Source organism: Periophthalmus magnuspinnatus, chromosome 4, assembly GCF_009829125.3.
Source record: "Periophthalmus magnuspinnatus isolate fPerMag1 chromosome 4, fPerMag1.2.pri, whole genome shotgun sequence".
Lineage (NCBI taxonomy): Eukaryota > Metazoa > Chordata > Actinopteri > Gobiiformes > Gobiidae > Periophthalmus > Periophthalmus magnuspinnatus.
In genome coordinates this window covers 31,890,605-31,903,990 of record NC_047129.1, presented here as the reverse complement: position 1 = coordinate 31,903,990, position 13,386 = coordinate 31,890,605, and the positions used below count along the sequence as shown (strand labels likewise).

Below are 13,386 nucleotides of genomic sequence, written 5' to 3'. Positions count from 1 at the left end.
CGTGAGGTAATTTTTACTGTGCTCAGGTGTGAGTCAAATTCAGTTTTTCATTATTTTTCTGTGAATAAATTCTGCACCAAAATAATATTCTGCAGTAAAGAAAAGCAAAAGAGGAAGGAAGCTGCTGTGTGGTTTATGTTACACCATCTTCTGATCTATTCTAATGTCGTTTCCTCGTCACAAACAGACCTGGAGTTGTGGCTTTTTTTTTTCATTCACATATGTTTAACACACAAACCCTGCATGTTTAGACTGAGTTCTTCTCTGTTCCACCTTGTGATGTCATCATGTGGCGATACAGGAAGTGCTCCGCTCTGTTTTTAAACTCCACACACCTTCATTTCTAGAATCTTTTGGGTCATTTCAGCTCCTGGAATTGTCCATCTTTACCAAACTTGTCAGGATTTGGGTTTTGTGTGTGTGTGTGTGTTCTGTGCTGTTTTCTGCCTTTCCTTCTACGTTTGAGCCTGGAGCTGGGCGGAGACTCTGGCGCCACCTCCACACACCTGCTTCTGATCAAGGAATCGAGCTACACCCGTGAGGACAAAAGGACTGAAGATCCAACACTCGGGGCTGGATCGTCTTGTCATCTCCCGGTATTTCCACGGGTCGTCCTTCATGATGTCACGTTCCAGTTTATTCGTCCGTGTATCCACTCTGCACCTCCGTCTCCGACCCAGCTCTCCGCGACCGGTACGGGCACCTCAGCCTCTGACCCTGCGACCCACGACTTGCCTACGACACCGCTCCCGTCTGCTCCGTCTACCTTCAATCACATTTATGTATCTGCAAATAAACTCTGTTGAACTGTTTCCCGAGTCTGTATCTTTGGTCTTTATGACAGAACTAAAGGTAAAAGGAGACGTTAACTTGAAAACTACCACTTCATGACATCACAGGGTGGAACAGAGCGTTTTGAGCTTTGGAGATACAAACAGACTAATAATAAAGTGTTACATAAACATGAGAATGAAACAAAACACAACTCCAGGTCTGTTTTTGAGGCGGTAACAACATTAGGACACGACTTAAAGCTCACAAGAGTCAATTTTGCGTAATTTAGGACCTTTAATGTTAGATTTTTAGTTAATTAATTGCACGGCCCTTTACCCTTTTTTAATGTCAATATGAATAAGAAACACATGGTAAATTATTTTGTAATTTTGGATCATTTCTGACCTCAGGACCTAACGTACTTCTGCAGTTTGATCTAACATGGATCTATATGTAAAAAAAAAAACAAAAAAAAAAACAGCCTCTATAAACCATCTATAGGTTCCAGAATGATGGAAATGACGACTGTTGCCATGGTTACAGACGCAGAATATGGTAAAAATATCAAATTGTGATTTTTCCAACAAGCATTTCGATTAAATTTGCGATTTATGTTTTAATAAAAGTTGTTTAAAGTTCACATTTTAAACACAACCAGAAGAATTAACAAAAAAACTGAAATATGAACTGAGGGTTTGCCGGTTTTTCGCAGAATAAGACAGAGGAGTTTGTTGTTTGTGGAGGAAATTATTATTAAGTCATAGTCGTTTAACAGTTTAAATCAAAAGTATCCTTTGAATATCATTTAAATGGTAAAAGATCCTCAAAATGTCACATATATTAACAGGAATCCTCAGCCCCTGTGGTCAGACTGTACTTTAACTGTTACATGTGGTTGTATTCACAGTCCCCTGTCGTCATGACGCCAGACGAGGAGGTGGTATTTTGCGTTTGAAACTGAAACGTGGCCCCATCCATTCAACAACTGAGCTCCTGACAGACCAAAGAGGCCCACGAATGTGCCAGAAACGCACCGGGGGCAAAACACAGGCCCGGCAGCACAGGAAGTCTGCACCGACCAGACGTCAGTGTGTTTTTCTAGTTTTTCTCTGAATATAAGAACTAAACCAGGACTAAACAACAGTCGGACAGTGACTTAATTCAGACCTAACCCTGGACTGAACCCAGACCTTAAAGCAACATTGTGTAAGTTTCTGGAGGTGGCACGTCAGCTGCGTGGTTCTCTGCTTTGGAACATTCTGCGTGGAGATAGATACGTTTTATGTCATAATGTGCAAACCCTCCTCCTCCAGGACAAATAAGAGTCAGGTTTGTGGAGATGCAAGCCCCACTCACAGTAAGGAAGCATGGTTGTCTACGATTTTAAGTGGAATAAAATAATACAAAGTGAAAAAACCTGCTTTTATTGTACTTATTTGTAGGTTAAAAAGTTACACGGTGGGGATTTAAACAGTAGGCCTGAAGACTGGGCCTATACACCAGGACTGGAACCACATGGTCTCTGAACTAGGTCTAAACCAGGTCTAAACCAAGTCTAAACCAGGTCTAAACCAGGTCTAAACCAGGTCTAAACCAGGGCTAAACCAGGACTAAACCAGGTCTAAACCAGGACTAAACCAGGGCTAAACCAGGACTAAACCAGGTCTAAACCAGGGCTAAACCAGGACTAAACCAGGTCTAAACCAGGCCTAAACCAGGTCTAAATTTGGGCTAAACCAGGGCTAAACCAGGCCTAAACCAGGTCTAAATCTGGGCTAAACCAGGTCTAAACAAGGGCTAAACCAGGTCTAAATCTGGGCTAAACCAGATCTAAACCAGGCCGATGTCAGGACTCAGAAACACAATGAAATAAAGCAGAAATAAATCAGTATTTCATGAAGCCACAGTACTTCAATTATTACTTTAATGTGGGCTGTTATATCCCACAGTGGGCAGTTCATTATAGCCAACAGATTATCAGGTATAATCTTTTAATAATTTTAATCTTTTAATAATTTTTAATAATTTTTAATACAATTTCTGTTATCTAACCTAAACACCTCTGCCTATTGCTGCTTTATATTAAATAATGTACCTTTATAACGCCCAAACTCCGCGTGAGATTGTGTGGCTCTTTCCTTCGTGGAAATTAGAGGCTCCTGGGGTCAATCCAATAATCTGATTTAAAGTGTGGACATGGAGGTTTGGCGGTTTGGCCCTGTTTGCTCCACAGATCGATCATCTTTTATAATCCTGTGCGAAAATATTGCGTCGGTGTCCTGTTAGGCCCCGTTACTTCATTTTCAGGACTGTCCAGAGGGAGTTAATCTGCAGCTCTGAGGCTCATCCTAAAGCTTTACTCTGGAGGGGGATAATGCTGCCCCCTAGTGGTGTGTAAAAGAAAAATAATGCAGGACTTAATCAGATAATAATGCAATTACACCCACAACACACAGTCAATAAATCATGAAAAAATTAAAATAAAGGGATATTTTTAATTATGATGCTATACTAGACTAGAGAAATGCATAAGTTTACATTAAAATGCCACTATTCCTTGCAATAATTCGTCCATACGCAGAGTTGTGAGAGTAAGCCTACATTTACTTGAGTAACTTTTAATAAAATTGCACTTCTCTGCTTAGTTTTCACACACACCACTCTTTAAATTCTGCATGAGTAGGCTTAATATTTTTGACAGTATCATACTCAAACCTTACTAACCAAAACTCACATATGACCCTCAACACTGCAGGTTTCTGTTCTGACATCTATGTATTTATTTGCAACCAAACTACTAAACCTGTCACCATCAGATGTTATTAAGAAATCGGCTAATTCTCTGTAGAATTCCAGTGTATGGGCTTAAACATGTAGACTACTTTCAAGAAATCCAGGCAGCTTTTTGTTTACAACTAGAATAAAGTTGGTTGAATCAATGTTATACGAGTAGCCTAAATTAGTATTATTTTTTTATTTTATTTTATTTTTTTATTTGTATTTATTTATTTTATTTTATTTAATTAATTAATTTATTTTTTTGATATTATTAAAAACGTACTTTCTCTGCTACTGTTAATCACCGTCGCTCTCTGCCGACCCCTCCCCCGTTGCCGTAGAAACCAGCTACAGTAGCCAATCAGAGCGCGCGGGCGGCGGGCACTTCCGTGTTTTGATTACTCTCTTCCTGTTTAGTGAGCGATCGATAAACTTCGGCCGACTGTTCTGGCCCGGATTAAAATGAAAAAAAGTACGGAATTTAACAGAGATATGACATGGTGTTTAGTTTACTCGAATTTTGTTAGGTTTTGGTGATTTGGAGAGAGTTTAAGTTGAAATAAGTGATAAAAACGATGGTGAAAGCTGCTCACAAGACTTGTTCATGTGATATGGATTAGAGCTCACGGGACAGACACAGCCCTGATGCTACTGCTGTTGTGAAGGGTAAGAAAAGACTTTTACCCACAAAAACATCACGCTAAAGGGTCATAAAGGCTCAAAAGTCATATTATACTGCAGGTTAAAGTAGTACAGTTATTTATTTACTTTTACCACCGCACATTTTTGCAGGATTTTTACTTCTAAATCTAATTTCTGCACATTTAACTTATTCCAGGTATTTTAGTATAATTTTCTACCAATAAAAGTGCCCAAATCTTTGTTTAAAATATTTGAAAATAAGTTTTTCTTGCATCATGATATGTACTTCACAATTTTATGGTATATATTTTACACCTTCAAGACGCTCAAAGCTCTTTACTATTCACCCATTCACACACATTCATACACCAGTGCCAGTTAAGTGTCTTGCCCAAGGACACAACAACAGCATTCATCTGTGGGAGCTGGAATTGCACCGCGAACCTGTGGGTCAGCGGATGTGACCTCTCTACTAATTATGCTTTTATGTCGACAGCGAGATTCAAAGCAAACACTCTACCAACTGAGCTGTAACATATTTTGCACATTATTCTATGTTTTGGTTGTTAAATTATAACAATACTATAAATACAACTAAATAGAAATAGTGGTTTTTTTTTCTTTTTGTTGAGTAATTTGGATCATTTCTTCATATACTACCAGCCTTAGCAACAACATTTTATATTCCAGTTCTATATTTTTGATGAAGTCTTAATGAAGTCAAATGTTTGAGCTTTCTCAATCATTACACATGTAGTAGTGTTGCCGCGATGCTAAATCTCGATGTTTATAAAAAAAACAAAACAACATTCTTTCTTCAACCAGTAGAATGTGATTTTCAACAATAAATATTACTACTTTCTTTTATATTACCTCATGGAATTATATCTGTGTAACCTCTCAGTGTCCAGGTAGTTCCATAGTATAAGACGCATACTAGTCTATGTGTCTTAAACTTGTTCTGATACTGCTCAAGATCATTATAAAGGTTCATTTCTGTCCTGTGAATGTGACTTTTTTAGTATCGTCCCATGGTCATGTATTGTATCTGAGTTTTTCGATACATTTGACTTAACCCAAACTGTAGTGTCGCAGCAAAACTGGGTTTGACCACAACCTGCAAATGTGTAATCAATATCTAATCATTTCTTTGTGTGATCTCTTCCTCTTTCAGTTTACAAAAAGCTCTAGAACATCTTGGTTTCTGAAGGTATGAAGTGACTCAACAACTGAGCAACATCAACTGTGTAACCAGCTCCCCTTAACTGACCCAAAGATGGTGCACGTCTACAACTGTCACCCCTTTTCCTCACAGCAGATTGTCCAGGTACTTTCAGCCCAACAACAAGGACGAGATACAAGGCTGGAACTTTTATATTAACGTATTTTCTTGGTGTTTTCTGTATTAGGTGGAGCAGGAGCCTGGACTGGTCTGTTGTGGAGGTGGGGCTCTGTTTGTAGTAGCGACCGGAGGATGCAAGGTAAAATATTTGTCCACTTTCTAACATGAAAAAAATGTATCTGAACTGAAACATGATCTTGTGCCTTATTTTTGTATTTATTAATTTTTTATCTTTTGCCGGGAAAGTCACTTTCAGTGGAGTTCTGGCCCCAGAGGGAAGCCTATTGTCTATTGTTTTTTATTGCTAGGGGAAGCTGGTTGTTAAAAAGTTAAAGAGTTTTGCAGTTTGACAATATTTAAAATAAGAAGTCTGTTTGATCAAAATGAGGGAAACATTTGTTCATATCGTACATCCCTAATTTAAACTTATTTGAAAACTCTCTGACCATTACAGCATTCATAGTTCAGGCCTCAGACTGGGCACTGATCATGTTTTTAAGTGTATATTATTTTAAACTGATCCCAGGTTGATGCCTACAATCTGGAGCAGGAAAACTGTCCTCTCATCTGTCGCTTCGCTACGATGGGAACAGTGAAGAGCATCCGCTACAGCAGCACAGGTAACACGACTGCCACTGTTTTCATATGTATGTGTTATTTATGTCAGTGTTAGGATATTATGATTTTGGTTTTATTTTGACTGGTTTTGTTATTTTAGGACTAGTATGATCAAATTCAGCACTTTTGTCGATGTAGCACTTTAGAAATGGTTGGATTTAGATATATGTATATAAACAGTATATGTACAATATTAACTTGGTTTGTTTGACAGGGGATTATCTGGTGACCATAGAAGAAAAGAACTCTGCCACCTACCTCAGAGCATACACTAATTGGCGCTACCAGGTATTTTTAAAACCGTTTGAAGCTAGTAGTTTTATTTTATGTATTTCATGTTTTATAATACACTACAAACACAGAACAAAAATAGATTGGGGGTGTAACATTAAAAAGAAATTAAAATAGACACACTTATTTACATTTAGACGTTTAGATTAGGTTTGCTTTTAGTGCTCCCATTGGGAAATTTGTCCTCTGCGTTTGACCCATCCTTGAATGCAGCTGGGGAAGAAGCAGTGTGACCCATCTCCAGATCTTGAGCTATAGTCTTGGTCAGGACTAACCTACTTGGACTTGATCTGTTGTGCATGTTTTTAGTTGATGGGGAAACCGGAGTACCCAGACAAAACACACACACACACACACACGGGGCACACTTCCTGCTCCATCGACTACGGCTCAGATTCACTTTACATAAAAAAATCGTCACCCCTCATTCTGTAACTGCTGCATGAGCCTCGTCATTTTGGTCTTAAAATGTTCGTGTTAACCCGCTCTACATGATCCTGGTGTTTTTATTTCGCTATTGCGTCTGTAAATCAAGATATGAACATTAATAACAGACAAATCCAGCGTCTTTTTCCCTGAGGTCACTCCCTTTAGCGTTAGCAACAGGTTTGATTAACAGCGTTGGCTCTTTGGTTGCTATGATACTCGCAGTCGAAAATCCAAATATGGAAGTCGACTCCAAATTAGCCGCTATAACTGCTAGTCTCGATGAGCTTCAATTGACTGAAGCCGAACACTTTTACACTCACTCAGTCCACTTCTTTACACAGTCTATGCCGGTAACTGACCAAAGCAGTTACATTATCAAAAACAACAACAACTCTGAACTCAACACAAAATATCAGATCGTTACTTATCTGTTCTTGTTGTTCTTTAGGCGGAGGAGAAGGCACGTGTGGGGGTGCGCTTGTTGGGGCACCTGTTGCGTGGTGCGTCCCAGAGGGGTGGAGTCCAGATGGAGATAATCGAGATCCCCATGTCCGAGCGCCCGGTGGCTGTGGCTTGTTGCTTGGTAACGGGGGACCTGCTCGTCGCCTGTGAGAACACCCTGGTCCTGTTTAATTTGAAAAGGCAAAACCAACAAAGCCAACAAAACATGGTGAGACCGAATTCCTCGTGAGTTATTTGTTGTTTATTATTCCAGAGTAGGGCAGAAAGACATGGAAAAAAAAGATCTAATTGCGATTTTTCTGACTGGCATAATAATGTCCCTCAGTCGTCCAGGTGTGAGCCATAGTAAAACACAAATACAATCCATCTTTGAACAGGAATGGGGGCCTTAGACATCATTTATCTCCTATTTATAACTCCATCCTCAAACCTAGGCTTGTCGCAATAACACATTTTGAAGTACGATATATTGCTGAAGTAAATCTAGATGATAAACGATAATATTATAACCAAAACATAAAGGATATTGTTAAAAATATGAGCTGCAATAAGGAAAATACAGTGAGTTTGTGTCTATAATGAGTCTAAGAAGTTATTTATTCAACTCTCCACAGCTCAAATCTCATCGTAGAACAGAAAAATAAGATACATTTCCTTCCACGAAATGATTGTCCCGTCTGTCCCATGTATTAAACCATAACATGATATAGTATTTATCGCGACAGGCCTACTCAGACCTAAATCAGAACAAAGAAAACAATAGTGCTAGCCCGTATGCTAATAGGTGTGAAGTGACTCATTAGGGGCTTTAACGATTACGCTAAATATGACTCAGGCACAGTTCACACTTAATATAGCTCATTAGGCTGAGTCGACAAACTGTAAACAAACAGATGTGGTAGTTTCCTCCCTTCAGACAGAAATAAGGCAGTGTCCAGCAGAAATCTGACCAGAACTGAAGAAGCGGCTTGAACGAGCAGCGAAAAGTCTTCACTCTAAACCCTTTTTGTCCAGTTAACAGAATAGAGTCCACTATAGTATTAATAATAACACAATTATGCTCAAAGTTCACATTTTAAACGTGCCCAGGAGAATTAACCACAAGAATCACATTTCAGAACATTTTTATATAGATCTAAACTACAGGGTTAGCAGATTTTATGCAGAATATGACCTCATGGAGACGCAGGGAGGGCATCTGACACACAGGGACATTTCAGAACATGTTTGTACGGATCTAAACTACAGGGTCAATGCAGAATAAAACAGGAGATTTTATTTGTGGAGGAAATTATTATTATTATAATTATTAAATGATTACCATTGGTTCAAAAACTGCAGCCATTGCGATTTGCTAATGCTAATTCCATCCATTCAAACTGTGTAAATAACAAAAACATATGTGAAATGTGCACTAAATACACTGGATACATGTATACTGACTTCTGGTTTTCATTAATCTAAATAAATAAATAAATAATGAAAATGAAATGGAATGATCACCTTGCTTTGCTTAAGTATTATTAAAAGTAAGTAAAGATAAATAGTAAATCAACGGTGCTTGTTTTCACTTAAATGTATCCTGACACTATCCGTCTGGTGTATTTTGCGTAAGTTAATAAAATAATTACATTTACGATGTTGAATCACAATCTTAAATGTTTTTGTAGGGTCCAAATCCACAGAACTCACAGAATACAACTCAGAGCAACCAGCAAACCTCCAGCCAGAGCCAAGGTAAACAACTGCTGTTATAATGTTGTTTCTTCATCTAAAACAGACCTGGAGTTGTGTTTTGTTTCATTCGCACGTGTTTAACGCACAAACCTGCATATTTACGCCGAGTTCTGCTCTCAAGAGGAGGTAACAACATTATAACGTGAATTAAAAGCTCAGAAGAGTCAAATTTGTGTAATATATAGCACCGTTAATGTTGAGTTGTTAAATAAGTTGTTAAATACTTTGTAAATTTAGGAAGTGTTGCTGCTCTGGACTTTGACCGCTCTGTGATCCTGCATCTTTCTGCAATTAAAACAAAAAAGGTGATTGTTTTTGTTGTTCTTAGTCACTTTTCTGGAGTTGTGACACATTAAATTGATCTATATGCGATGTTTAAAGATCTGTCTGTTCATCTGATAGTTCACATAGCTCACTGTTAGCTTCTTGTTTGTCTCCTGTGCACTAGGTGGCGCTGTGTGCAGGTTACATTGCTCTGCAGTCTGAGCTGGAGGTGCTGGTGCTTAAACTGGAAGCATCTAATGAGCCCACGCCATCTGAGGAAACTCCAGACCAAGTCAAATATGGTACTGGGAATTTCTACGGTCAAAAGGACGAGCTTTGAAATATAGATCGTCTGTGCGGGGCGTCACTCGGGCCACTCTTACATCCGGTCTTATATTCTAATAAATGATAAAACATGTAATAATAATTGAGTTTTTCTTGTTCCAGATGACCCTGAGGAGCAGACGGACTTCTTTGTTTTGCCGAGACACCAGGAGTTACTGGGAGACCGAGCTCAGAACTGTGAGATTCCCGTCACTGTAGAGAGAACCGGGCTGGAGGACAGAGGACAGTACACCGTGTCTTATGTCCTCTTTAGGTCAGTACTTTTCACCTTTTTTCACTTAATAAACACGCTTTTGTTGATGTACAGTGGGGCAAAAAAGTATCTAGTCAGCCACCAATTTGTGCAAGTTCTCCTACTTAAAAAAATGAGAGAGACCTGTAGGATTTTTTATGAATTAATTGGTCAATTTCTCGGTGAAATAAGTATTTGGTCACCTACAAACAAGCAAGATTTCTGGCTCTCACAGACCTGTGTCTTCTTCTTTAAGACGCTCCTCTGTCCTCCACTCGTTAACTGTATTAATGGCATCTGTTTGAACCTGTTATCAGTATAAAAGTCACCTGTCAACAGCCTCAAAAACAGTCAGACTCCAAACTTTGAACTCATTAGGAACCACAAACAAAACTGTAGACCTGCACCAGGCCCGAAGACTCAATCTGCAATAGGTAAGCTGTGGGAGCAATTATTAAAAAATGGAAGACATACAAGACCACTGATAATCTCCGTCGATCTGGGGCTCTACGCAAGATCTTACCTTGTGGAGTCAAAATGATCACAAGAACGGTGAGCAAAAATCCCAGAACCACACGGGGCGACCTAGTGAATGACCTGCAGAGAGCTGGGACCAAAATAACAAAGGCGACCGTCAGTAACACGCTCCCAGGGACTCAAATCCTGCAGTGCCAGACGTGTCCTGCTTAAGCCAGTACATATCCAAGCCTGTCTGAAGTTTGCTAGAAGCATTTGGATGAACCAGAAGAGGATTGGGAGAATGTCATATGTTCAGATGAAACCAAAATAAAACTTTTTAGGTAGGAGAAAGAATGCCGAGTTGTGTCCAAAGGATACCATACCTACAGTGAAGCATGAGGGTGGAAACATCATGCTCTGCGGCTGTTTTTTCTGCCGAGGGACCAGGACGATTGATACCATACCTACAGTGAAGCATGAGGGTGGAAACATCATGCTCTGCGGCTGTTTTTTCTGCCGAGGGACCAGGACGATTCATCCGCGTAAAGGAAAGAAGATCTGCTGTGAGAATGGAGCAAACTACCAGCAACAGTGTGGGGAAAACCTTGTGGAGACTTACAGAAAACGTTTTACCTCTGTCATTTTCAACAAAGGGAACTTTTGTGATTGACCAAATACTAATTTCCCACCATAATTTGCAAATAAATTCTTTAAAAAATCTGACAATGACGTTTTTCTGGATTTTTTTTTCCTCATTTTTTTCCTCCATGATGAAAATGACAGGCCTCTCTCATCTTTCAAGCTGCACTAGACAAGCAGATGACGTCACAAGAAAGTCACAAGTAATATCTGTGGAGAAGCAGACACGCTCATATTAAGTTGTTTTTGGTATTTTCCTCCACAGAGTTTTAAATCCCGGCTCCAAACACAGATTTTCATTCAGTAACGCTTTATTTGGACGTTCTGTTGTTTCACTGTTGGATGAAATGGTTTATTTGTTTTAATACTGTGTTGTTTTTTATTAGAAATCGCTGTGGTCCCTCGGAGTGTCGGAGAAATAAATGTTGATTGCTGTATTTTCTTGCGCAGACGTTTCACTCCCGAGTTCTTTCAGGGCTGTAATGTGGAGGAAACCCAGATCCACTCACTGCAGCTGCACCCGCTGTTTATCAGTGAGTTTTCCGTCTTTATCAGCAGCTGCTCAGATACAGAAATAACTGTGTTTTAGCCTAATTTACACATCGGCTCTAAGTCCTGCAGTGTTCACGCCAAAAATCTACCACGCCAGTTTTGTCACTTTAATAACACTGGAACAATTATGTCGCTTATGCTTGAGTCGTAAATTTAGAGAGACGTGGAAGAAGTACTCAATTTTGTTACTTAAGTTAAAGTACAGATGGTTGAGCAAAAAAATACTCATATGAAAAAATCTTCTTAAGTAAAAGTATTAAAATATCAGTTTAAAAATGTACTTAAAGAGTAAAAAGTACAATTATTGTGCGTAGATTTTGAGATCTAATAAAGCTTTTAAATGATTTGTGCTGAATTTTGTTCAACAGAAACGATGGAATCAATGTTTTTATTTGTATATTTTGCGTATATTTCAAATCACGAGGGTGTTAAAATAAACCCTCAGCCTTTTCAACAGGTCTCGGACAATAATGAAAAATACTTTTACTTTTCGGTTCGGTTAAAAAATACAGTGGAGTAGAAAGAACAGATACTGCTCTCAAATGTAGTGAAGTAAAAGTAAAAAGTATCTACCTGAAATGTACAGATACTTTACTGCTTTTACTTTGTCTATGTTCCACCACTGAATTTAGAGAGCGCCTTTTATTAACGGTGATTATAGTAATTGCTCTGGTAATGAAGTGGATAAAGTATTTCACTAGTTTTTATTTTTATTACGTTGTTGTTGATCAGGTTTCGTTTTGGTGCCAGTTGTAAAATTATTGTACTATAAAAAATGACTATAGAAAACTGGTATTAAAAGAAAATATTATTTAATAGTGGTTGGTCCCTAGAGCAGTTACTGTGCGTCATCACAAACTATATAAATGTAATTGTACTTTATATGAATGTTATTGTAAAGGTCCAAACATTGGTGAAGACATAACTTGACCCTTTGTGCGCCTGTTCCACCTTTTAAAAATTCCCCAAAAGTGAAATAAATCCACAGAACAATCCAAATCTTGTTAAAAAGTCTTTACTGAGTGGTCACATTGTTGAGGAGACACAAATACAAACAAAAAAAAAGGTGAATTTACAGATAAAAGGCAACAGAAGGTCAAAAAACTCCCAAAATTTGACTCCGCTTTCCCATGATGCACCTGCACACGTCTTCAATAAGGAGCCATAGAACATAAAATAATAATAATTAAAAAAAACATTACTGAGGTAAAATTTAGGATTAACATTAGCAATAATTCATTAAAGGGAAAATGTAAATAAATAAAAATTATTTAGTGAGCAAATAATGATGTTAACCATAAAAAATTACATAAATAACCCCAAATCATGAACTTTAAATAAATATTAAATCGAAACAAAATAGTGCTAATTATTTAAATCATGTAAATATTATGAAAATTACAAAACTGGATTTAGGCTCCAACAATTATAATTCAGTTTTGTCATTGGAAATTATGAAAAAAATTCTTTTTTTCTTTTTCAAGTGAGAGGTAACCCTAACCCCAGCCATAACTGTCAGTAATACACACCAAAATGCAAAAACACAGAATTAAGAGTTATTTACTTTAAGAGTATGACAGATTGTCCACTTATATGTATCTGGTTTGTGTTTAAATGCAGGAAACCAGGCGTTGTCAGCGGAGGAGCCGGCCTGTGTGTTCTGTTTCTTCTCTCTGCCTAACGCTGGATACATGTACAGTCTGAAGGGAGGCGTGGAGCTGCTGTCCGCGTACCAGTATCCAGAGAAAGTCCTGGAAGCCGTCCTCACCGACCACCTCCTGCACGTCGTCACCAGGTCCTTCAGAAAGTCACGTTCATGTCA

At 38.5% G+C, this 13,386-nt stretch overlaps 1 protein-coding gene across 2 annotated transcripts in view; it reads left to right on the top strand.

Annotated features, from left to right (window-relative positions):
* Positions 1-4,045: 4,045 nt before the first annotated feature.
* The window catches only part of hps3 (HPS3 biogenesis of lysosomal organelles complex 2 subunit 1), a 34,603-nt gene continuing 25,262 nt past the window's right edge, over positions 4,046-13,386 (top strand). The window contains exons 1-12 of one of the 2 annotated variants that reach the window (XM_055221067.1): positions 4,046-4,218; positions 5,369-5,521; positions 5,604-5,675; positions 6,063-6,156; positions 6,369-6,442; positions 7,323-7,544; positions 9,007-9,073; positions 9,311-9,378; positions 9,522-9,639; positions 9,785-9,935; positions 11,463-11,545; positions 13,185-13,359. In XM_055221067.1, coding sequence (XP_055077042.1) covers positions 5,471-5,521; positions 5,604-5,675; positions 6,063-6,156; positions 6,369-6,442; positions 7,323-7,544; positions 9,007-9,073; positions 9,311-9,378; positions 9,522-9,639; positions 9,785-9,935; positions 11,463-11,545; positions 13,185-13,359 — 1,175 coding nt within the window. In that variant the 5' untranslated portion in view covers positions 4,046-4,218; positions 5,369-5,470. The remainder of the gene's footprint in view (positions 4,219-5,368; positions 5,522-5,603; positions 5,676-6,062; positions 6,157-6,368; positions 6,443-7,322; positions 7,545-9,006; positions 9,074-9,310; positions 9,379-9,521; positions 9,640-9,784; positions 9,936-11,462; positions 11,546-13,184; positions 13,360-13,386) is intronic. The other variant, XM_055221066.1, reaches the window with a different exon arrangement.